Genomic DNA, 26,525 nt, shown 5'->3' on the forward strand with positions numbered 1-26,525 from the left:
TTTTAAGGTTTATAGGTTTTTGCCCCATTTTAGTTTACCATTCCAAGCTAAGCACATCCAAGGAACGGCAAAGATTTTAAATTGAAATCTTACATGTGTAACCCTTGTGCTATCCTAGGCACTTTAACATTGGGAGTTGGGTCATCTAGACCCACTAGACAGTGCTCTGAACCTTTTTTCTTCAATGATTTGTGATCTTCACTGGTGTCCATGGATTACATGAAATCTTTCCACCTTGGTATGGAGAACACGACAATGTAATGGTGGGGTCATCTAAGATAACACAAAGGTTAAATAAGCATAACAGGTAAAACAGAAGTTAGTGTTTAATCTCCAGCAGTTGTGAATCAGCCTTCTGAAATACTATCTGTATGGCCTGCAGATTAGTTCTGGTCACAAATACATCCATTTGTGTGTATTTCAAGAATAATGAGTGACTAGTACATTCATATTTTACTGGATCAAAGACCAAACATAAAAAAAAGCACAGAAATCGTGTGGTTTTTAAACAAGGAGCCGCCTTATGAAGTGTCTAAAATAAAAATAAAAACTTGTAAACATCAATAATCCTTTAAACTTTATGATGCTACAAAGTGATGCTTTGTCTCTTGAACAACAGTAACATCAAAGCTTTCTGGTTCTAAATTTGGTTTCATTTTAAACTCAAAACACATGTAAATAAAACTTTTTTTTTTCACGTTGCATTCCTGAGAGATATTCCAAAAATAAATACAAATATAAATACTGTATGATTTTTACAAACACTACAACCGCTATGGACAGATAGCACCTTTCTGAGGTGAATCAAAAGAGTTGTTTTTGCAACAGTCAGCATTGGAAGAGGAAGGAGAGTGGAGTCTCGAAGCCATCTTCAGGCTGGGTCAGGACCTGGCTCCAGCCGGAATCTAAAACAGGAACTGTTCTGCTGTTGCTTGGTCCAACGATACGAGTCAGAAGTAAAACAGGCTAAGTGGTCGGCTTTTTGTAAACATATTCACATCAGCAATGAGCCCCTGTCAAAACACATGGAGAAATGTTTTCTTCTCAAAAGACAAGAGTAACAAGTGGCGACTGCTGAGGATTACTGTGGAACTTGTGCACCCTTCAGTTCTATACATTTTGTCAAAAATCTTCACAAAAAAAAAAAAAACAGTTACAAATGTAGAGTCTCCTGCACACGTATGTTGCTTCACTATGCTGGGTGAAGAGGGATGACAAATTTACATCCAAACGGCGAGTGGTAACTGATTCCAACTTCTTGGAAGACCAGTTTGGGAATGCCGACATCGCACAGGTAGAGCCGGCTTTCCCTCTCTGCCAAAGGCAGAGGAAGTCCGAGGGACAGGGCCCACTTTGCCTCCACAGCCTGGGGCCCTTCGTTGGTGGTGGGATCAATGCTGAGGACTGGAGCCCGGTTCCTGTTGGCCCAGTCAGCGGCTGACTGGTACCAGGACTGTTCCCTCATCAGTGGGTTCTCGTGGCTGTCCAGACAGTGGATGACCAAATCGACCGGACTCGCGGGGAGTTCTGGGACACAAAAGACACAAAACGGGCTTTAAAGCTTGCACATTTTTACAGGTAACACTTTCCAAAGAAGAAGTTGTAAAATTTTGAAATTATAAGTCAACGTCTTCGAACATTCAAGGTAGAATTTCATTCAGGGGAGATTCCACTAGAGGGCAACCTTTATCTGTGTTTACCAACAGAGATCGATGACGTAATGTCCATCAGGAGACAGTCATGCAGAATTGTTGACAGTTAGAACCTCTGATTCTGAATAAGTGAAGCTGAAGCAGAAAGGAACTGAAACACAGATGATGTCACCTTTGATGCTGGACACCTGCAGACCGCTTGTTCTGCTGTAGAGGCTGACCTCGCTGGAGATCGACTCCTGCATTTTCACAAAGTTTGGCAGGAACAAAATAACCTCCACTTCATGGTTGGCTAGATGTCTACCGCAACTGACTCCCTGGGCTCCTTGAATGTGGGGGCCACACAGAAGGACAACCGTTGGCCTCTGATGGACGTTTTTCGGAGTCAGTCTGGGGGTTGAATGAAAAATGGGTGAATGAGTTTTCTTACAAGCCCTAAATAAGAAACAGATATTTGTTTGCAGAAAATGACCTGTTGGCATTATGTTTCTCTAAAATGCTATTTAAATGCCTCTTTTAACATATTTAGTTAGATAAGTTAAGCTAATGTTTTTGTTTAGGCATTTTTCAATGAAATTACTTTTAACATTTTAATAAATAGGGGAAGTAACCTACTTTATAAATGACTGTTGTGGTTATTTTGATTGCAAGCAGCACCGTCTCATTGAATTTACCAGTGTGCCAAGATACTAACCTCAAACTTTGTAAAACGTAGGAAAAATGTAAATGTTCACATCAAGTTAGAATTAGTTAAATGATTAAACATAGTGAACCATTATAGATACTCCCCAATAGAAAGGAGGCTTTGAAAAAACGAAAATACACATCAGTGTTTGAGTACCGTAACTGTTAAAAAAAAACATGTGAATAAATAAGATTAAATAAAGAAAAACGAGGAAGGGTTCATTAAAGACAGCATGGTTACAAAAAGCGAGAGTTAGCGTGGCTTCTTTCACCTTTTCACAGATGTAGAAACCTTTCTTTTTCAAAAAAACTAAGTGATTAGGTCTTTTCTTTCTCCTTTTTGCCATCAGTGGACAAGTAACGCAAAATGAAGATCTATAAAACCTCGATTGGTAATCAAGTTTTTTGCCATATTTTAATAATATCCGGCCGTTTTTTTTTAAAATACGTTCGTCTGCTACAGGTGGTGATGTTAAACTGTATAACTGTGGAGTGGCATACACAACAAAAACATTCAGTTAAAGTTAATCCCATAAAACAAGCAGAAAAACAGAAAAACTGTGGTTTGACTCCCTCAAAATGTAATATTTTTTATTAAAGTCAAGATGTGTAGCAGCTCATCAGCATTAGCAAAAAAAAAAAATCTCCTGTGGAAGAGAAAAAGGTGGCTAAAAAGAAATCCAACAATTATGTGAGAAAATAAATGACGTATATAAACCATGTTCCTCGAGAGGAGATTAGGAGGGATTAGCATATTTCCACGTCTGCAGAGCTACCCAGTCTAAGACTATTGAAGGAATCTGGAGCAATTTCTGGAATTGTGTGTCTGTGTTGGTAACAATTCCAAACCTTTAGATACCAACGTGTCATCATTTCTACAATATCCTAAAAAAACAAGTGGTTATAGACTTCTAGGGCAAACTTTTCTTGAGCAACGTGTCAAAGATAAATAACATTAAACGGTTTTTATATTTCAGAGATGTCAGCTTTAGAACAGAAACAGCACTTTCCATTGACAATTTAAGGACAATATCAAATGGAAAGCTCAAAAAAGATCAACTTATCAACAATGAAACCAATTGAGATCTCATGCTTTCCGGCTAGATACCAATACTCCCCAGATCGAATTAATGTGTTGTGAGGAATCCTTCCACTGAGATAGAAACTATCATTTTTAGATGTTTTAAATAAGTAAACAAGATAATCAAAATTTTTACCATTATTTATTTAATACAACTCTAATACCATACTCTATCAAGTATGGTATTTCTCACCTGTTTGGTCCTCCAAGCAACGACAAAGCCATCTGACTGGAACAGACGCCAATGGTCTCCAGTCTGCGCTCAACAGTCAGGCCCCAACGCTCCGCGGCCCCAAGCAGACGCTTGTGGAGCTCATAGGGAATGCTGGGAACGACTAGGCCCGAGTCTGAAAAGGCAAAACATAATGCACAATATCAACGTGAAGGAAAATCCTGATTAGGAAAGTTTCAAAATCCTGATTAGGAAATGAATACATGTGTAATGAAACTTTGTCATCTGAACCCACACAATATAATAAGGTAACTCTGATTTGCTTATTACTATTACTTGATGCTTTTCAGTAAATCTGTAGAAAATCCAAAAAGACAAGGCATAAAACATATGTGGCAAAAGACAACAAAATAGTCCAAACAATTAATAATCTGAGAATTATGAATAATATTCAAAAAATGTAAATGTATTAGGTGAAAAAAGTCTATTTTGATTTGAAAAGCAATTTTTGTTCATTTAGAGTATTTTGCTATTCATCGATGCACCTTGAAAAACTATACCTCAGGAAAAAGAAATATCAAATGTCACACTGAACCTTGAGTTAACATAATACCCAGAAATTATTTTCAAAATCTCAACCTAAAAGTGATTAAAAAGTCAAAGGTATGTAAATTAATTGTTAAAATCCTTAACAAAAACAGAAAAATATGTTTCTTTTTTTTAAACCCAACATTCTTAAAAAACAAATAATCTAAATTTAGCAGCAAAATTAGGATTATTTCTTAAAACTGTTAGATTTCAAATTTTGGGGGGTGGGGGGTGGGGGGGGGGGGACTTAAAATAATTTGTCAGATCAGGTGGCACGAATCCTTACTTTCTGAGACACAAAGGTGAGATCAGCAGCTTTTAGAAAACCCTAAAAATACAAGGCACTGACTACAGGGGAAACGCCGGCTCCCCGCGGACCTGAGCTCACACGCACATGCCCTCCCATCGATTCCCAACTGTTTGCTGTGTATCAGCCACCCCTGACTGCGGTCTGAGTCAAAACACACCGCAGGATAAACATCATCCACGTATAAACACCTGTGCGTGTCTACTAAGAGCTTGTGGTGAGAGGTTGAGAAGAGGTTGACGAAGGAAACATGCAAAGGATGTGAGAACTGAAATATACTAATGTGCAAACACAAAACTTTATGGGTACAAATTGCAGTTTGTTGAAAAACATTTTTAGTCAGTTTGTCTCACTGATACTAGTAGTTGAATTTTATTTTCATATAATTAATTTCACTTAAAATACATTTTAAAAGCTTCTGTCCATCCTACAAATCTTTGGACTTCTCTTATATACCGGTAGATATTCTGTCAGGAATTGTTTATTACCAAAGAGTAGAAGTCACCTTGTAACAAAAGACAATGTTTATGTTAAATAACACACAAACTACCTTTGTGAACCTGTGTGCAGTAATCCCAAAACAGTTCCAAAGTTGGGAGCGTGGAATCTGGAGCATATTCATTCCGTTAATGGAACTACAGGGAAAACCCAGCCCAAAAATAACAAACCCACACCATAATATCCCCTCCACCACACTTCATACTTGGCACAATACAATTAGGCAGGTCTTGTTCTCCTTGCCGCTGATCAACCCAAACTCATCCACCAGATTTCCAGATGCGAAAACCTAATTCCCTACTCTAGAAGAAGGCTTCTCCACCGCTCTGGAGTCTGGTTTGCATTGCACTTTGGGACGGAGGGGTTGGATGCAGCTGTCCAGTCAAAGAAACCCATTTAATGATACACACACTACACTGTTCCTAAGCTATTCTAAAGGTCTTATAAAGTTTGGAGAGCTGCAGTCATCACCTCTGCACCTCAGCATCCATTGATCCACTCTGTCAGTTACAAACATTTCAAACTCTGAACACTACAGACAGATAACTATGTAATATTTTATGGGGACACTATAAGACTGAGCTTGTTGCACAGGTGATCTATCATGAATACACACTGGTATTCACTGACATTCTGAGAGAACCCTATTTAGTCTGGTGATTTTTTAAACCATGGAAGTGATTGAATGACTCTCAAATAAAAAAAATGGATTTGTGAATGAATGCATCTGACGTCATGCTACATTTGTCTCTATATATTAGAATGTATACTACCATTACAATATTAACTATATTAAATAGTGTTTTTCTTGCGTTTTGCTTTCCTGAAAGTATTGCAATACTTCTTAAGCAGCAACCAAGTTTTCCCAATACTGGGAAGTATATAAACATCAATTTTTATTCATTACGAAGTTCTGATACCCAAAGGGATCATTTTGTCTATGTCAGTGGGCGAATAAACACCATGTTTAATTTAAACCAAGGGCTGTTCAACAGCAACAAGCTATCATATACTTATACATTTAGCATAACTTTAACTTTATTAAAACTGTGAGCACTGTTGTGCTGATAACATTTAACTAATTCTTTGTATGTTCATTTAAAGAGGCGTCTTCATCCCTGTTGATCGTGAGCTGCTGCCCCGCTTGTTTTACAGCTAACCCTGCTGCAGTGATTACTGATTAGCAGGATTGATTGAGTAAGTCCAGTTTCTGCTTCATACACCTGATCAAGGGGACCAATAATTACTGAAGCAGGGCACTAGATCACGAGGAATAGGGCTGGAGAACCCTGGTTTGAGAGTCAAGTCTGTAAAAAGAATGAACACTTTAAAAAACAAAAAGAAAAATTTGTGAGACAATGTGTTATGTAACCTTGTTAAAGGTATTTAATAAAAGCAGGATGGAAAAAGAAATCTTTCAGAAACCAATAAAGATATTGGGGTATTGATGTCAAAATGGATTAATGGTTGCAAGATATGTTAATCATTTAGAAGTTGGTCACAAATATGAAGTAATCTTAAACAAATTGGATATTCTGTTGTTTTGTTTAGTACAGATCAGCTAGGAGAAGAATGCATTTCCATGGATCTTCCCACTTTAAAAGGAAAACATTAAATATTTCCTTTATTTAGCAAGACTGACAGTCAAGAGTATTTTGGGTTTTTATGATTCATTTTATAACATTTTGTGACTGTTCAAACTTACAAGGCAAGTTTTCAAGAGTGTAATAACTTTTGCCAGTCCATCACTTACAGCCAAGCCGGGACCGAGTTTAATCCCTAATGGCCTCATACAGATATCCGACCTGCTAAATGAGAACTTGGCAGCCTCAACGGGTGTCCTCAAATTCACACCTCTCTCGACAAGAAAGCCAGCTGCACTGATGCATGCATGATGCGTTGTGTACACCCTTAATCCAAACACACGCAACGCGGTCACAGGCACACACTCAGCCTTGCAAAAGAGCACACACTATGCTAACGAGATAATGACACGTTAGCAGAAACTAAAGCAAAACCCAGCTAGATTTCTAGCTTATTGTTGCACCTCTACCACAATTCTCACTGATGTCACGCAAAGACTGCTAATGAATGAAAAATAGTAAAGTGGAACACATATCCATCTTAAACTGATTACTGTCACGCAAGAGACCGCCTGAAGTGCCAAGATCAGAGGAAATGAGAGTTGCACCTGCATGCACCGGCTGCTTTACAGCACTCCGCCTAGCGTGCTACTGATAGTGTCGAAAACAAAACTGGTCCCACAGCTCACATCTAGGCCGTGGCTTCTTTCATCGCCCGGGCGACAGGGAGCAGAAGCTGCATTGTAGTGAGCCAAAGTTGTTCAAGCTGAACATTGTATATGCTAAAGCTTTCCTAAATATCTTCAGCTTTAGTAGCTTATTTTATTTTTGTTTACGTAAAAAACAAAATGTGAGTTGAAAAAAAGACTTGCATGTTTGAAAACCAATGAATAATTTACTGATAATTTTGTCTTTAGCAGTAAACTGGATGAAAATCCATTTCTTTCTTAAAGTTGATATAGCTGTATTTAGTTTTGAATAGTTTATCTAAATATTCAAAATGGGGGAAAGTCTCATAACGCTCCTGTTTAAGAACATGCCTTAAACTAATGAGGAACTCCATAAGTAAAGGCTCTGTCACAAAGCCACTACATCCATTTTGCGCATTTTTCACTTATGAAATTTCGGTTGTTTGTGATACATGCATGATACACGTAATTCATAAGTGTTTCTTGCATTCATTATTTACCGATGTGCCTAAATGTCTTTCTAGGGTTTGGGCTGACGGGTCTTTACGTGAATTTAGTTTTGAGACGTTTAGAATCTTTGCTCGGTGGAGAATTGCGCAGTTTATGCAAATTTTACGTAGTTTTATATGCAATTGTTACATAAATATTACAGAATTGTGATCGATTTTTTGGAGGATGCATATGCAAATTTGTGGCTTTATACGACCGTTCTACGTATGTCTATCGGACTTTTCACCATTTATCACCAATGTATAACTTTTACATCACCTATACGGCACACATACCTCATTAAAATGACATAATTGACGCACACATTTGGGACCAGATTTTTACATGTTCTTTGCATGGTTTATTCATACGTCTGTGGTTTTAAGGTGGTTCATTTGTGATAAATCTGTGAAACTTTTCTCATTTCTTCAAGTATATTATTCACATACAACCAATTTTCCTTTTGCAATATGCGTAAAACTTAGTGGATGCATGCCTTAAGAAGCTACAAGATTTTTATTCCGCACAAACCACTTCTTCTTTACTTGCCTGAAAATGTGTTGAAGTCTGGATTAGTTGCGGAGCAGTTTCGCCCCCCCAAAAAATAGATAATAGCAAAACTAAACTTGCTCAGACTTTACAATAAACAATGGCCTATAGAAAAAAAAAAGGTAAATCCCCATGACAGTGAACTATGTCAACCATACCTCCAGCTGGGCAATGTTTTTCTTTCTGTTTTCTCAAGCTGTTGATTTATCAGTTTACTGGCAGAGATTCTAGGTTAAGAGCAGTGCGGTTTGTTCCTGTTTCAGAGGTGCTGTTTATGTAAGGTTGTACGGCGGCATGCTAATTACAGGATGCAGCGGATGGGGATTACGATGACAGCCCTGGGAAGCAGTTCTGACTGCATGGTAAGAAAAGAGGCTGTGCGCGGCAAATGTCGGTTTCTTTAAATTCCTGTCTGCAAATGTACTATTCTCTCTGTTTGATTGCGGTGACAACATAATGTGTGTCACAAAAAGTCAGGAAACATCAAATTCTCAAAGTCTCGACGACTCTGATTTGCTGAGAGAATGACGTAATTGTAAAACGTTAAAAAGTTTGGGCAAGGCCAATCAACAAAAGAGGAACTGAGAAAAAATTTAAGAAGAAAGTGTGAAAGCTGAAGCGCAATAAAATGAAAAAAGAGAAAATTCTTTTGAAAAGTTTTTTTTAAAAAGACAATGTATGTGATCTTTAAGATGTCCTATAAGAAATTTTAGCCTATTTTTTTCTGCACTAGACCTAAATAATGCCAGGCTTTGGGGAAGTATTTTTATCACTCCACTAGCCGTTTATTGTTTAATGACAATCAAGGCGGTAACATTTTAAACTTGCAGGTAACTTCTAGGCTTAAGACAATCAAATCTACTTTACAATCCAACTGAAAATATTCCATTGACTAAAACAATAAAAGCTGTTTTTGACTTCATTGCTTTTTAAATACTCTCAGATGAAAACTGTGTTTGTGGTGTTTTTAACATGATATTGGGGCATCTTTCTCATGATGGAGGACAAATATTGAGCTCAAAATTGCATTTCTACGTGTGTCTTTATTCAAACCGTTGTGAATCAGAGCAGATGCAAAAAAGCCGGTGGGAAAGAAGCTTATTTGTGACACAGAGCTCCCTGAGTCGCTCCATTCTGATGCATCCACTTGTAGACAATTAGATTCATGTACGTCATCATTTTCCTCATCTGAGCTGAAATCTGGCTCAAAACTGCACGGCTGCATAGCTTCGATATTGCTTACCACTTTTATTGCACTGTTAATTGTTTCGGGGTAAAGGGGGAAAAGGGAAGCAGTGTTGGTCCACGCCAACGGTCTCAGAGGCGAATTTCTGATGACCTACTGCCGCTCCTACTGCCGCTCTGTGTCCAAGAAACCAACACAGGTTTTTTTTAAATTTTGGCTAAAAACAGCATAGTCATAATTAAAAGTGAGTGCTTTTAACCCTTGTGCTACCTTAGATGACCCCACCCTTACTTTGAGGTGTTCTCCCTACCATGACAAAGGTGGATAAAGGTGGAAAGATTTCATGTAATCCATGGACACCAGTGAAGATCACAAATCATTGAAGAAAAAAGGTTCAGCGCGCTGACTAGTGGGTCTAGATGACCCAACTCCCAACGTTAAAGTGCCTAGGATAGCACAAGGGTTACAATGGATCAAAAGATGATCAGAGTGAGTCTTTAATGTCCACTGAAATTGGCTGATTTTTCTGTAAACTAATCACAAAAGCCATAATTTTACCCAGATGTGTTGAAACTTTCATATACTACCTTTCATATAACTTTCATATCCTAATGGTCATCTTTCTAGATGAACGTCGACGCGCTCAACCATCATTAGAAACCGTCCTACCAACTTTCATGGTGATATGTAACAGCCACAGATCAGTGAGCTGGTACAAACACCATGCCACCTTACTCACACCTTAACCTTTATGACCATTGATTCAACCTGCTTGAGTAATCCTGTGTCTGCATTACTAGTTACATAACACTTCCAAAGTTTGTTAATTTAAGAAAGGGATTGGGGCACCATATCTATTAGCATAACCGAGGGGGTGTTGGAAGTCAAAAGGCACACTTTTGATAAACAGTAACCAATAAAAGATAATAGCAGTGAGTGATCCAAAGGTCATTCCTAGACTTAAAAAAACGCAAGGGGGAGTAGCATTTTCTATCTTTTAGTAAGATAATATGTACTTTTTAAAACAAAATAAACACTGCAGCACATTCCTTGCAGCAGAGAGGGAATAAGCTGCAAAGAATTTTTATATATTTTGCTATTAGACAAGAGCTGGAACTGTACTTGCCATTTGAGCTTGTGAAAACAGTGATATTCCATAACCCGTTTTGTCAGCTCCGGCCAGAAGTACACAGTGAAAGAACCCTCTCTGTCTAAAGCAAACTTTGCGATTACAAAGTCAGCGTGTTCATTGATAATGTTATGGACAGATGGACTTAAACTTTTTTTAACATAAAGGTACTTTACAATACTGGAAGGAATGCAAGGTATTAGAAAGCAGATTTGTTGGTTTAAAAGACAGAGGGAAATAAAAAAAATCTAAATTTTACTGGTGTTTTGGCTACGTAACATAATGCTTCAATGGGGGTGGTTGGAAAATAATCTAATTCAAACCCATTTCACAGTGTTTCTACTCTTAAAACTAGCCTTATCTTACCTGTACAGTACTCCTTTCCCCCGTGCTGAGGCACTGTGATCTGTCTGTATATTACAGGCTTCCTCTCCAGAATATTCTCATCATGCCGGTAGGACTGGGGCTTCTGTTCAGTCTGCGTGCTGTGATGCTGTGCCTTGTGGCCTCTGATCCCGTCGATCTTGGAGAAAACGGCTGCTTTGTCAAACAAAGCCAGGTTTGCCTCAAAGTCAAAGTCGGTGTCCAGCCCTTCATCGGTCCCTTCACCAAAGCATTCGTCATCCTTTGACCTCACGGAGCCTCCAGCAAATCCATTACGAACCCCGCTTCTCCTTTGCGTGCTATGAGTTGCCCCTCTGCTGTTGGATGAACCTGTCTGTGCTGGAGAAAGACAGTTTGATAAGAGCTAACACAAGTATTTAGACTTAAAGTGGATATTTTCAGACTCCTATTTACCAGAAATTTACATTAAAAAACAAACAATATTTTCATTTTAATGCTCACATTACCCACTCTAAGATCCAATGTCACCAAAACTTCTTTAAATTACAATTATTAACAATTTGGTGATAAAATATCGATTAAAGTCTCAAACCATCAGTGTATGTTTCTGCGGTAAGTAAACATAATCAACAGCCGTCTTTGCCATGCAGCGCTTGATATCCGTCCTTTTCATTTGCATTTCTTTACTTTTCTCAAAATGGGCCATAAAAAGGGGCTCAGAGTTCAGAGCGTTTACTTGCTCCTCATTAAGTCAATATACAGTACATGTTCGAAAAAGTCCAAACTCAAACTTTATTTATTTATATAGCGCCTTTCATTTCAGTTAAAAACACAAAGCGCTCAACGTAAAAGCAGATAAAATAGTCATAAAAAATGAAAATTATTAAAAACAGAAAACACAGGACAATCGCACAAAGATGGGACCCCTCCCTCACCAGGTTCCTCCCCCCACCCACCCAGTTACCCCAGTAGAACTCTGAACAGAAACAAAGAACTGCAGCTTAAAGAAGGTCTGGCTTGGTTCTGCTGTGAGGAAACAATATCATGCGGATCCATTTATTCCAAGGCCCAGCCGGACCACAGGGGTCACTACTACCGTGCCCGCCCAACACAGACCAGCCTAGGGTCCACTCCATGGCTATTAGACCACAGAGCGGGACCCCAGCCCGCCCAACGAGAACGGGCACCGCAGCACAGCACCCCCTACAGGTCAAGCTGGTGGTGCCCCAGAACAATGGATCCCCAAGAGGAAACACTGAAGTAAAAAACATCTGATTAGAAATTATCATAAAATAACAACAATAAAAATAGAAAAAGATAAAAAATAAAATAGGATATAACAATGTTAGTAATTAAAAAATAAAATAGGTAAGCTGATTAAAACATAACCAAAGTATCATTAGTAAAATAACAACAAAAAGAATAGCATATTAAAAACACAGAGATAATAATAGTCCTTAAAGAAAAAAGAAAAAAAGGAAAACAGATCAATTAATAAATAAATAAATAATAAAAGACATAAGCAATAATCAAAGTCATGTAAAAGCCAGACTAAAAAGGTGGGTCTTAAGCCTCTTCTTAAAAACCTCTACAGTCTCTGCGGCCCTGAGGTTCTCCGGCAGACTGTTCCACAGGCGAGGACCGTAATGGCAGATCGAAGCCTCACCGTGGGTCTTGGTCCTCACCTTAGGGACAACTAAGAGGCCAGTGCCAGAGGACCTCAGGAAGGCCCAAAACCATAAAAACATTTATAAACCATTAAAAGAATTTTAAATGGAAACAGCCTTGCAAATGAAATCTAACAAATTTAATCATAAACCTATGAAAAAGAAACTAGTCAGAGTTAACAATCGAACTGGGGCTGAATTTAATTATTATTTAAATTAGTTAAATTAAATTAGATCTATGGATTGATTTTGTTTTACATTTTTTGACGTTTTACAGGCAAAAAAAAAATCATTTTAAATTACTAAATTTTATTAAATAGTGATCCAATTTGTTCACTTTAAATCACAGTTATTTGAAAACTACTTTGCATAACCAAACAAAGCCATTTGAGGAATTAAAATAATGAAAATGTATGTAAGAAATGTGTGTTATTGCTGTTCACATGTTCTGGATAGCTATGATCAGTCTGCGTCATTTTTATCTGAGACTGATCGGACATTTACAGAGAAAGCAAAGATGTGTTTTGCGTGAGCCACCATGCATGTGTAGCTGCATTCTTAATAAGCAAGTTAGCTGTGTGCTGTGGAACTAATGTTCACCTCCGGCGCTCCTCAAACTGAGGTTAATGCAAAACATTAATGAGGATCACAGTTCATATCTGCACAAAATAATTTAAGACATTTTTAAGATGGTTTTGCAGTTTTTTAACAGTGGAGGAAACACAATAAAACTAGCAATGGCCAAATGGGCAGCAGTCGATAAAGTTTACATACATGGGGAAAACACAAAAACAAAATGAACCAAGAACAAAAAGAGAAAAACTGGAAAAACCTGGCCTTCAACTCCAATCATCCACAGCTCTCACGCTAAACAGAAGTTTCGAGGCCCAGTCGCACGCTACTGTCACTGTGACAGCTAATGTACTTAGGCCTCTGTCACGCAAGATACTGAGACTCACCTGTCCCAGTTCGAAACGTAAACAAAACAAACACCTATTTACAACCAGCAGCCTCCCGCTGAGGATTTCTACAAATGCCCTCCAGTGAACTCATCCCTTTTGCTTTAAATCATGGAAAAACAGACTCTTACGGGTATGATCCTAAACGCATTCAGTTACGTGCAGCAAGCATGGCCTCGGTGAGACTGGTCCAACATGTCGGAGAAAAAGTGACAGGATGGCATATTCAACTGTGTGAACAAGGATATAGGTTTGTCAAAGCTGTCTTTATTTACAAGGAAGTTGTGTCATGCTATGAATCAAAAATCTGAATGAACTGGGCAGAGCTCCAAGTCAAACAGGCTAATGAATAAAAGGCACTGTAGACACACTGTGAGCTTCACTGATTTAACTTCAAACAGACCTTGTCACCACAAATCACAAATGTCTGTGATGGTAAGGACTGGAGAATAAAGACAAATAGTGAAATTAGCTTTATATAAAACCACAACAGCTGAAGAGTTAGAAGCAGAAGCTGTGAAAAGCATCGGATGGTGGAGGTGGCAATTGCTGTAAGCTGGCTGAAACAACGCTAACAACAGAGAAAAATATTGAATGTTTTTTGTTTTGTGAACACATGAATTGATTTAGAACCAAAGCTGATGTAAATGTACAACATAGCAAAAAAAGTGGCGAGAGCTGAGAAGCTGAGAAGTTTGTGGAGTCGTCTTAAAAGTAAGCTCAACATATTTGCAGCTAAAGGGCTCATATTTTCTGACATAAGGATTTAAAAAAAAAAAAGTATTTAAAGGTCTAGTCTGGATATAATACAACTTGATCATGCAGCAAAGTTACAGGCTGGTTGTGGGAACGCTTTATATGAGTGCACCGTCTGCAGCTACTCATCCAAAATGCCAGTTTATGCCCGTCAGATGGAATTTGCCTGTGCTTCGGTGGACCCATGCATGATCCACTAAAGCGGTTGGTAGCTAAACTCCCATTCTGCTCTCCCATAAAGATCAATGGCTGATATTCTGAAACCATTCCTGGAATCCGTGATCTTGTATAAGCAACAGCTCACCCCACTTTCCCTTCTTTGTGGCCGGGGGCTTCTTGGGAGCATGGCGTTGCGTGTGAAAGGACCGGCCCAGCCCAAGTCGCTCAGCACTATGGTCCCGTGCAATTTGGGCATTAGATCCCTGGCCACTGGCCTGAGAGCTAAAGATTAAAATACTAACTCAAAAGGTAAACATTGCCTCCACAATTGATATCACTTTGGCCTTCTGAGCACGCTGGGACAACATGGCTTCCTGTCGGGGGGGGGTCAGTTTCCTGTGCCGGCCAGGAACGAGTGAAGGCAAGACGGCGGAGGGAGAGGACAGGGGGGCATGAAGGCATGAAAAGCAGGCTTGGCTAGCCTTCTCTTTAGGAGCAGATCCAGAGAGGGAGGGGAATGTTTATTGATCTTAGTCACACACATTTTGTAAAGAGGAACTTTGGTACAGGCGCTTAGCACGCTATGGGAATTTTGCATAGTGGAAAAGACTGTTTGGTCAGTTTTTTTTTTTTTTTGTGTCTCACCATAAAGGAAATTGATGACCTAAAAGAGCACAATACCAAAGTTCATAAAATTAGTTAAAAAGAAAAACCAAACTGAACATAAAAAGTTAAAACATATTCATCATACCAAAACACCATAAACAGAGGGTACATTTGATAACAACCCTGTGGAACATTAGCAATTTTGTGACCTCTGCCATTTCTATTGTTCTGCTAGCCTGAATGTGAAACTGAAATGACTTTACCTTATTCCCTCAGAGACCACAAAGCTGTCCATGCGAGTTTCCTGCTGACTGGATACAGACGACAGGAAATGCTTTTTTTAAACTCATCTCATCAGGAAGCCTGAACCACAAAATTGGAATATTTGCAGCCACGTGCACAAGTCGGAATAGAAACATGAACTTTAGCATATTTAGAATCATTAGAATTATGTTTAAAATGCATCATTTCAGAATCAGGTATACCGTATTTTCCGGACTATAAGTCGCACTTTTTTTCATAGTTTGGCAAGGGGTGCGACTTATACTCCGCAGCGACTTATATTAGAACTAAATTGAAATAAATACATTGTTAACCCTCCTGTTATGTTCATTTGTGAGGAACAGAGATGATGTTCCTGGGTCAATTTGATGTATGAGGTATGTCAAGTGTTAAGAGTATGTTAAGTGACTCAGAGAATCAGCAAACTTTTTTTACAGTAAGATCTTGAAGGCTAACAACATAATATTCTATTTTCCAATGATTTCATAGATTCAGAAATGCAATAAAAATGAAAACTGTTTCTACAAATACAGGATGAAAACAGAGTATTAGTTGGCCAATGATGCTTCATGAAAAGAATAAATAAATAAGTTTGAGAAAAAATTACTGTGAAATTATTAGATAAACAGTCTGCTATGATTGTGTCATATAAGGTTGTGAAAGTTAAAATACGACTTATAGTCCAGTGCGACTTATCTGTGTTTTTTTCTACTATATAATGCATTTTTGGGCTGGTGCGACTTATACTCCGGTGCGACTTATAGTCCGGAAAATACGGTAATATGATTATAAAGTGGTAATTTATAATTTGTTAAATAGTTATTGACACAAAAAAAAAAAACTTTTTCCCAGGTTTGCTCCAAAAACACCAAAACTCAAAATTACTAACTGCAAATGAAAAACTGGCCACAAACTATGACTTCATTACTGCACAATTCTAGACAAGATGCGTGAATGCCAATATGTGAACAATTAAATTGCTCGTTCTTGATGAGCAGTAGCACAAAGTTCCTCAAACTGTACTGTCTAAGCAGCAGCAATATAAACAATAACACAAGAAGTTTCACAATGGATGTATGTTTTGACTAGGCCACTCTGTTGGACTGCATTCCGGTTATTTGTCATTCATTTATTTGGACTAGTGGAGGAACTGTGAGAATATATAGAAACACATTAGGCAAATTCTTTCATTGTCCTAACTAGAAGAAATAAAAAAGAAACGACCCCGGTACAAGTCAAAACCTTTGGCAAGAACAAAGTTTGTCGCTCAAAAACTGGTTATTTTTTGTTCATATGAGAATATTTCTCCTCAGACAAGGTATGATATCTAGATTTTCTATTAATTATTACCGTTTTCCAAAGAAGTTAAAGTTTTATCATTTTAACTTACTGATAAGAGAGCGTATAAACTTCCCACTTTCATTTGATTTTTTTCTTTACGAGTTTGTATAGATTAGAACGGAGCTAAAAGTTGGTAGTGGTCACAAACATCATTTCCAGTGTCAGTCTGGGAGCAATTTTATGTCCTTTTGTAAAATTAAAATATTCCCCAAAAAAATGTTGAAACAACCCAATACTATTAAACGAAAATATGCTAAACACAAAAAAAAAAATTAAGGGAACATTTTTTGGTGCAGCAGTGTGTTAAGACTTGGTCATCCAGGTCACATGACTGCAGGAATAAGTTCCTTAGAACAACTGGACTTTAGAAGGATGATTGAGAAGACGCTTTGCTGAATACCCTCTACGTCGAAAAGTCTTCTAGATCAATATTTGTAGACCCACTCTGATGATCTTTGGAGGCATTTTAAAAGCATTCCCAGAGGTCTTTTAGTTAGGATTATTTCATTATTATATCTATTTATAATACGTTTCAGATAGGGCGAGAAACTCAGTCACCCAGAGAGCTCAGAGTAGAGCCGCTGCTGGTGCGGATGCCTTCTGCATGTCCCACTGGGCGGTGGCCCCGGGGAAGTCCCGGGACACGCTGGAGAGACTATGTCTCTCGACTGGCCTGGAAACGCCTTGGGTCTATACATGTATTATCCAGAGGAGCTGGAAGAAGTGGCAGGGGAGAGGGAAGTCTGGGCATATATGCTTAGACTGCAGCCCCCACGACCCGGAGGAGCAGAAGAAGGTAGATGGGTAATTGTGATTTTAGCCAAAATAAAAAAACTTGTTTCTAGGAAATCATTTCAGCAGAGCAGCAGTAGTTCGTCAGAAATTCCCCCTATGAGTTGTGGGGGGGGTCGTTGCCGTGGAGCAACCCCTTCTCTATTTACAGAACTTCCCACTAGCTTAAGGTCCCTCACAACCCCAACCAAACATTATTAGTGCAACAAATAAGGCTAGCAAAATAGGAACTACCCAGTCGTTCAGTTTTGAGCTCAGGAAAACAAAGACATGCATGGATCAAATCATTTGCAAAAGGATGCGTCGAAATGAAGCAGACCATGGAGCTTGTGGCCTGCCTGACCTATTTTTCACATTTCAAATAAGCCCTTTTTTAAAATTGCATTTTTTTTTTGCTCCTGATTCACAATTTAAAATAAAAAATATTGAGAAGTGCAATTTTGAGCCTAATTTCCGAATGTATGTCCTCCATCATCAGAAAAATGCCACACAAACATGTTAAAAACACCAAAAACCCGATTAAAAAAAGAAAATCAGAGTGGGTCTTTAAGAACTGAAAAAGTTACTTGAATGAGCAGCAAAACATCCTCTAGTTCCACCTTTTAAAGCCCTGTTCCCCTGAAGAACAGAAACCTGCCTTACGTACCTAATAATCTCCCCCAAAAAATGATGGTCACAGAATAATTTCCCACCTTTATTGCATCTTGAGCTTTATTGCTACAAATACTAATAAAACAGATTTTTATGACCACAATTTTCTGCATTTTCTTGTATGCCTTTTATCCCTTTTTATTGCTTGTAAAGATTTAAAGCAAAAACTAAGGCTCTCTCCGCAAACACCAAACACACAGGAAATTAAAACCACTAAAGAGGATTTTCCAAGTTTATGAAGTGATCAAACTAATTTATAAACGTTCTTATCAAAGGCATTTGCATTTGTTTTATGCTTGACAGACGTGCATCAAGCTTTTATCTGGCGGTTCCAATAAAGAGACAAAGTTTCTAGTTTAACCCTTGTGCTATCTTAGATGACCCCACCTTTACATTGACGTGTTATTCCTACCATGACAAAGGTGGACAAAGGTGGAAAAATTTCATGTAATCCATGGACACCAGTGAAGATCACAAATCATTGAAGAAAAAAGGTTTAGCGCACTGTCTAGTGGGTCTAGATCAGTGTTTTTCAACCTTTTTTGAGCCACGGCACACTTTAACCTTGACAAAAATCCCGCGGCACACCAGCATCCAAAAAAAAAAAAAAAAAACAGAAATTCATGGTCTGTATTGATCAACAGCCCCCCCCCCCCCCCCCCCCCGCCCGCCCGCCCGCAATCTCACGTGTATTTTTGTGATAATTGTGGCCGGAAAAGCAGGAAGTTGCGGCTGTTTTTTCTAAGAGATGAAATGAAAGTTAAATTAGAAAAATTTAGAAACTGTTTGTTTGTTGGGGTTTCAAGGCGTTTCGCAAGGACAACTCATTGTGCGCTGGGACACTGGCTCTTTAAGCCAATGCATCATGGGAGATGTAGTGTGAAAAGTGCCGAAAACTTGCAGAAAGACTGGCGTCTCTGAGATTTATTGTATTGTCCACTTGTTTCACGGTCTGACACTGGACTCTGTGGAAAGCTACACCGCTAAAGAAGAGCTTTAGCCGGTATTTTTGTTAGAACTGAGCGACTTTATCAGCAGAATTAAGAACAAGGAAGTGAAGACTTTAAGCACTTCTGATTGGTCAGACTGATGACATGTGATTAAGCCTTCAAGAATGATTGGTGGAGACAGTTAAAGGGACGGGACTTTTCCGCAAACTGTCATAGCTGCAGGTAAATCGCGGTAACGTAATCCTTATCAAAATGTCTTTAATAGAATTAAATAAACACAAAAAAAAAGTAATTTTAAGATCTTTCATATTCCTAACTACTCAGTGTTTTATCAGGGCCTGTTTGGATGAACAAAGAGCTGATATCCTGGAGATGGGAAATGTTTTTAGATCAGTGAATGATTAATGAGGGCAATTTCTCCACGGCACACTTGACCATCTCCCACGGCACACTAGTGTGCCGCGGCACACTGGTTGAAAAACACTGGTCTAGATGACCCAACTCCCAATGCTAAAGTGCCTCACAAGGGTTAACCTAAACACACCAATTTGAGTCCATATTTCTGCTAACCACAAATGCTAAACTTATGACATCAATGCTTACTTTGGTTTTAATCACAAAAATCATTTGTGTGAGACGTAAACACCAGATCCCGTTTAACTCACCTCTGCGTAGGATAGTGATTTGAGTTGTGCTGGATCGAGAACTCTCATTGGTTGCATTAGTTGCTTTGTTACTTGGCATGGGGTGGCCGGATGAAATGACGCTGGTTTCTGGAGTGCATCCCTGCTCGGTGCTGGTCTTGTTGACCGTGTTCTGGATGTCTAAGAACTTCAATTCCTTTATATCCATGGCACTACAAAAAGAACCGAAAACTACATTTACCAAGAATAGTCATTAATTGAGTTACACCACTTCACAAAGGTCTCTCACGTTAGTTTAAAGGCTTCATGAGTATATATTCAAGTTAGATGATGATCACTAGATTTGTTTAGCAAAACCAAGTAAACTCAATTGAAACCAAGAGTTTACATATGTGAATATTTAATAGGATAATTTCAAGAACCAAATAGTTACAGATAAAAATGTTTTGCATTTTCAAAAACCTTGTTTTTTTATGGAAAAGATTGATTTGAATTTATATTTTATGCAATCAATGAGTTGACCTCGTACCTAAACAGTTGCCATTTCCAACTTGGATTATTACTTTCAAGTAGCCACTTGACATACCTCAAAATCTCCAATCTAAGATTACTTTCTGAATTTTATTTTGTTTTTGCAGCAGAGCACTTCTAAGAAGTGAAATACTCAAAACCATTTTTAAAAGTCTAACAATAAATACTAACATTTTACTCTAAATGTTTTACAGTAAAACATAAGGCATTACTCCTACTAACTTTTCCTTTGATACAATACTAAATCTGTCCAGCATGTTGCTCTGCAGAATCTGGACATGCAGCACATCTACTCAAGGCATTTAGGTTCTATTTTTTTATCAGGTTTTTGTGGAGGCTGAAAGATGAGACTTAGGCAGAAAATAAAGAAGAGGTTGCGTTTGTTCAGCTAGGCCACAATTTTTACAAAAATAAACCAGAATTTCCTAACGTCTTGTATTCTATGCGTAAGATTCTTCTCCAGCCAAAGCTCAAGACATTATGAACTGATTTGGATATTTATTTTTACGTCAATTTATGACTAAATAGCTTAATCAGATTAAATATGTATATATGTTTTTAGCTCCTTTTTTTATTGCTTGAAATAAACCAATTCTAATAAACCACTTCCAATTATTATTTAATGAAGGTGAAGAAGTGATCTTAGTGTGTGACAGATCCTTCATTTCTTAAAATTAATTTAAAATTAATACAAATGAATAGTTTATATTTCATTACAAAAAGTACATCATTTATTAGTAAGTGTTGTTCTAGATTAATGTTCGTTTATTCAATAAAACGTGGATTTACTTTGATCCTCACATCTAAAATAATCAAATGTGATTTTACCCTGTTGTAACATCTCAGACATTTCCAAAATAAAAACAGTGAAAACCATTCACAAGCAGACATTAATGAAGGTGTAGCAGCATCCCTGTTGTTTCTTGCCTGAATGTGACCTCAGGAACAGGACACCTCACTCCATTACGGTAGGGCTGTTTCAGTGAAATGGTCTGACTGGCATGGTCAACAGATGACACTTCTCCTTGATATATTCCCAGCATCACCCCACAGTTTATCGACACAACGCTGCCCAACCAGTCCGTGGCCATTCTGCTTGTGATAAGCCTGTGGTTCATCAAGACAAAGAAGAGAACCTTTTATAGTGGCTTTTATAATGTGAAACGTGCTAATTAGAATGAATGAAAGAATGAATGAATGAATGAATGGATGAATGAATGAATGAATGGATGGATGAATGAATGAATGAATGAATGAATGGATGGATGGATGGATGGATGGATGGATGGATGGATGGATGGATGGATGGATGGATGGATGGAGCAAAATGAAAATGAACGTTGACAGGCTGACCAACTTTTTTCAGCATATTATATGTTTTGAATAGACAATACGTCTTGCCCAAAGATCTAAGATAATAATATGACTAATAAAAAAGAAGAAAAATTTCTTCTGGACAAGTATTCTTAAAAATGGGGGGGGGGGCGTTTAGGTATAGATAACTGACATAGCAACGTCTATTCAACATTTGTTTTCAAGATAAATCACTGGGCTAAAATGTTAGCTTCAGGGCTAGCAGTTAGCAACCTTAAAGCTAGATAGGCTTTTACATGGCGCAGAAACGTGTCTTTATTTGAAATGATAATCAAAAACATCTTATATTAGCATCTGTAATAGCTAAAATTAAGTCAGATTGCATCCAACCAATATTAAAACGATTTACCTTCGACAGAATTGTCCACCAAGAGTCAAAAGAAGCTAGGCCTGAAGCTGTTGTTTGTGCTTGGTTCCATGCGCTACGTCACTTCCTCTATTTCCCTCGTGTTCTGTTTTGTTTGGTTCTCAACGGGGCGGCGTTTCATTGCTGTTGTGCTCTTATTGCATACCTGAATGTGATTTTTTTGCAAAATGGCATAATGTGCAATAAAGTTTGTTGGAGAGAAAAAAGTTTTGTGTTTTGCTCAACTTTTTTTTTTTTTTGCTCAACTCACTCACACAATTTAATTTTCATTACAGCATTTTCTTTTATTTCAGTTGTTAAAAAAACATAATAAAAGCTCTATAAGTGACACGTTAGACAAGTTTATTTTATAGCCCTTTAAAACATACAACTGCCATTTAAAATGCCCTGGTAAATCATGTTTTGGTATAGAAAAGTATTCAAAAGCAAAATACAGCAAGTACATCATACACAAACCAGTCATTTAAAATAGTGATCTTGACAGACAAAAAACAAAAATCACATTTTGGGATAAAAATGTAGCTTCAGTGTTGATATCTACAACATAATAAAAGATAAAAACTAGCTTACTCGTAATATCTGTTTACTTCAGAGTCTTTACAGACAAATAGCCAATAGGCTGCAGTGCTGTTAATAGCAATTTGTATGTTTTGTCCCCAAACTGAACAAGCTTTGCTTTGAGTTGTTCTGTTTCTTTTTTCTCCTTTTGGGTGCCTTCAAAGCATCAGTTGATTGACCCAAGACTGTTGATTGACCCAAACCACACGAATTGACACATTTCTAGACACTTCTTACCAGTTTCATTGAGCAATGTTTTACAACTTTTTTTGCATCAATGCCTGTAATGCCATCGAATCTGACACAGATTATGGTGGCTTTTTCCTAAAGTGTCACAGTCAACATGTGCTGACTTCAAAGTCATAAATGCTGGATTATGAGCAGCTTCAGTGTCCATCCTTTAGCCTCAGTGATGCTCTTACGTTGCAGCGCTTGTGCTTCATTGTGAGCCCGTACTCTGGGGTCAAGTCCAAAGGCTCTCCTGGCATCTCCTCAAAGCACAATTTCTGAATCATGATCGCCAAAAAGAGGAAAACTTCATTTCGTGCTATGACCTCCCCAATGCAACGCCGCTTTCCCAGACCAAAAACCATCACTTTCTCTCCGTCTAGCCGATTAACCTCACTTCCATCTTCACTCAGGAAACGATCTGGGTTAAAGGATGATGGATCCTGCCACAGTTTCCTGAGAAATGTAGATAAAAGAATTTAAATAAATAAAACAATAAAGTGTATTTTTAATCGATTCCTTTTCCCCAGTTCAAGTCAATCATTCAACCAATAAATCAATCACTGTAAAAAAAAAAAAATCTTCAAAATATCACTTACGGGTCATGGTTTATTTGCCACTGGTTGATAAAGACACACGTGTCTTTGGGAATATAGTAACCATTCAGAGATGTGTCCCTTGTTGTGCTAAAGTTTACAAAAGAGTCAAGAGACAATAATTTAAATAATTAAAAAAATAGATATGTATTTTACACTTTGCTGCATGTCAAATAGATCAAACTCACCAGTGTGGAATTGTGAAAGGGAGAAATGAAGAATGGCGAAAGATCTCCAAGATAAAGGCCTCCGTTAAAGGCAAGTTGCTTCTGTCAGATATGGTAGGATTTCGATTCAGGCCGATGTTTTCCTCTACAAATGAGACGAGAAATTAACCATTGAATCCGGATGATTGCCTAGTAATTTGGGATTTAGCATTCCCACATTTAATAACCAAAAATAACCTATCTTTGCACAAACTTGATCAATTTTATACTGCTGTTTTGTATGTTTTTGCTTTAAGTTTTATATGATAAAAAGGAGCACTTACTTATTTCTTCAAAAAGTCTCTTTTCTATGTCTGGGTAGGCCACCAAATACCCCACTGCCCAGGACAGAGCAGTAGAGATTGTGTCAAAACCTATAAGACAATAAAAAACTGTGAGCGGACCGTTCCCAAAAAATATCTTCACTTATGAACCATGACTCAATAGAAATTCAACATACCTGCTCCAAAGAGATCATTGACGATGCCGACTACTTTTTCATCCGACATCTGGATGTTGGAATTTTCATCTAGCTTCCTGTCTTCACAGTGATCAATAAGGGAGTCTGTAATGTCACGGATGTTGTCCTGGAAGCAAATCATTAGGAAATCTTAATATTTGTGAGCGTGCACAGATCTGACGATGCCAAGAGGAATTGAATCATTTTTCATAAATAGCAGAATTTATTCTTACCTTATCATACGTGGCATAATGCTCATTGACGATCTTTTGAACAAAACACTGGAAGCGGTTGTTGATTTCAACAAACTTTTTCATTGCTTTGCTGGGTAGATACCGCAGGGCAGGGATGAAGTCTGCAGGGTTGCCGCTGCCCGTCACTTGGACAAAATCTTCACTGAGGTTTACCAGGCCTACCAGCTCCTGGTCATGGTGGTCATAGCGTCGTCCAAAGCACATGCCACAGATAACATTGGCCACAGACACAACAATGTATCGATAGGGGTCAAATTTGCCTTCTGTCTTCATTACTTTTTCTATCTCTTTGACCAGGTGCTCTGTCTCTTTGCAGATGTGTTCCTCCAGCATGCATGAGTATTCTGCATTGCTGCCCTCTAGGCTTGAGAAAGAGCGCAATGCACTGTAGGCCAACTTTCTGCGAGCCCGCCAAACCCCTGCTTGGTCTGTGCTGAAAGCCAAACTCTTGCCGTCATTGATAAACTGGAAGCTATACAAGTCGGGCCTGCCAGAAAAGTCATCTCCTTGTTTGATGAGAGCCTGTCTCACCGTTTCATTACCACTCAAAACGACGACAGGACGCATGCCGATCTGGATTTGAAACACATCTCCAAATCGCTTGCTCATTTCGGTGAGGCTCAGGTAGGGTTTGCTACCCAGCTCCAGTAGATTCCCAATGATGGGGAGTGGTGTGGGGCCCGGCAGCTGACGAAGGCCTCCAGGGATCTCTTTGTTAAAATGCTTGAGGAGTAGATAGACCACACACACTGTAGTCAGAGCAATCAAACCCTCAAGTACTGACAGAGGACCGATGAATGGCAGTACCATTAATGCCATGATGACAGCCTTTTTTGCTCGACTAATTGACCTAAAAAATAAAAAAAACACGGGTAAATTAGATCACTGAAAACACTTTGAACAGAAAGTGATAACAGTGTATTGGGGCTCTAGCGTAGTTCTGACTTAGCAACATCTGCATTGTCCACATCCCTCTACAAATTCAACCTTGCAGAAATAATTATTTGATCTAAACTCAGAGAAATTGTTAGCTTTTGCTTCTGTAAAGCTTACCTTAGTTGAGAAAGGAAAGAAGAAAACCTCAGAGGAGCTTGCCAAAATTAAACAAAAAGGGTAAGCCTGCTGACTTGAGTGATAGTTAGAATTACCACTCTTGATGTCTTTAAAACTGAGCGTGGACTCTTACTTTATAGTGCGCTCTGCAGCTTGATAGGCTGCGGCTGGTGATATCACCGCCCCTCCCTTTCCCTCCCCCCTCCGTGTGGTTGTGAATGAAGTGTGGAGCGGAGAAGTGCGTGCACCGGTGTACACTATCTAATAGAACATTACGCAATCACAGTCTCGGATCTTCTGTTCTTCAACGCCGTCCTTTATGTTGCTTAAAGTAAAATGTATGACCAAAATGATCGATTATGTGAAAGTTATATCCACTTGTGTGCAGTTTGCATGTTAGTGGAATCAATATCACGTCTATTCCATATCCATCTTTTTTTTTGCACGCATGCGCGCACGAGAGAGTATTTGCTGACTCAATCAACCCAGTCTGATCTGTTCATTGATAACGGCGCAAAGTTTTGTCACATAAAAATCCAAGGTTAAATGAGATTCAAATGAAGCATTATTTCAGTGTCAGACACGGAGATATAACATACATATTCATTAGCATTTAAAAATGTTCTGGGGTCAGGCTGAAATTTGCCAACAGCTGCACGTGCGCCCCAGTTGTGGGCTACTGAAAAAAAAATTAGATCACACTGCGTGACTTTATTTTAACCTGTGCGTGCTCCAGTGGAGTTAAAGATTGACAAGTTGCGTGAGAGCGCGGTGATCAAAGTTTCACCTCCCCTTTGAGGAGGAGGATGCTGCGTGGGGAGGAGGAGAGGGACGTGAGGCGCAGCGGCGCAGCGGCGCAGATCCTGCTGTCATTGTCCTCCTTTCATCCACCCTCTAAACAGAGCTAATCTCAGTATACACCTAACAGATTGAGATTATTGACAACCTACGGGGATTAGAACAACAAAACGTTTACTTTTACTGTTTATTTCTTAACCAAAATGCACATTTGGACACAGAGACGGACACAACATAAGTTACTTTACAAAAACATTTAACAAGTAGTAATAAAAAAATAACAATTACTCTAAAAGTAAATAAAGTAACGTGTGGAATAGGCTAAATACTTTAGTATTAAT

General features: G+C 38.5%; 2 protein-coding genes across 2 annotated transcripts; both read right to left on the reverse strand.

Annotated features, from left to right (window-relative positions):
- Positions 1–308: 308 nt before the first annotated feature.
- On the reverse strand, positions 309–22,161 carry LOC101167942 (enhancer of mRNA-decapping protein 3). Its single transcript, XM_004067454.4, has 7 exons — positions 22,014–22,161; positions 21,218–21,397; positions 19,781–19,971; positions 10,974–11,330; positions 3,611–3,764; positions 1,825–2,042; positions 309–1,527 (listed from the first exon to the last, which is right to left on the reverse strand). The coding sequence occupies exons 2-7, from the start codon at positions 21,379–21,381 to the stop codon at positions 1,193–1,195; spliced, it is 1,419 nt and encodes a 472-aa protein (XP_004067502.1). The 5' UTR covers positions 21,382–21,397; positions 22,014–22,161; the 3' UTR covers positions 309–1,192.
- Positions 22,162–22,352: 191 nt separating this feature from the next.
- On the reverse strand, positions 22,353–25,497 carry cyp1a (cytochrome P450, family 1, subfamily A). The gene is given in 7 exon segments (NM_001105087.1): positions 22,353–23,273; positions 23,417–23,503; positions 23,602–23,725; positions 23,904–23,993; positions 24,080–24,206; positions 24,313–25,183; positions 25,387–25,497. Coding segments are annotated over 6 exon segments (1,566 nt in total). The 5' UTR covers positions 25,153–25,183; positions 25,387–25,497; the 3' UTR covers positions 22,353–22,975.
- Positions 25,498–26,525: the final 1,028 nt, after the last annotated feature.

This window comes from Oryzias latipes, chromosome 3 (genome assembly GCF_053564925.1).
Source record: "Oryzias latipes strain Hd-rR chromosome 3, Olatipes_Hd-rR_3.1".
Classification (NCBI taxonomy): domain Eukaryota; kingdom Metazoa; phylum Chordata; class Actinopteri; order Beloniformes; family Adrianichthyidae; genus Oryzias; species Oryzias latipes.

What these genes read in the sequence shown, in the direction of transcription:
- LOC101167942 (XM_004067454.4), bottom strand. Translation starts at nt 21,381, where the DNA reads ATGGCCACGGACTGGTTGGGCAGCGTTGTGTCGATAAACTGTGGGGTG. An exon ending in AATCACTATCCTACGCAGAG is followed by an intron (nt 11,331 to 19,780) that starts GTGAGTTAAACG and finishes GTCTTTCTCCAG; the next exon opens with CACAGACAGGTTCATCCAAC. An exon ending in GCAGGTGTCCAGCATCAAAG is followed by an intron (nt 1,528 to 1,824) that starts GTGACATCATCT and finishes TTTGTGTCCCAG; the next exon opens with AACTCCCCGCGAGTCCGGTC.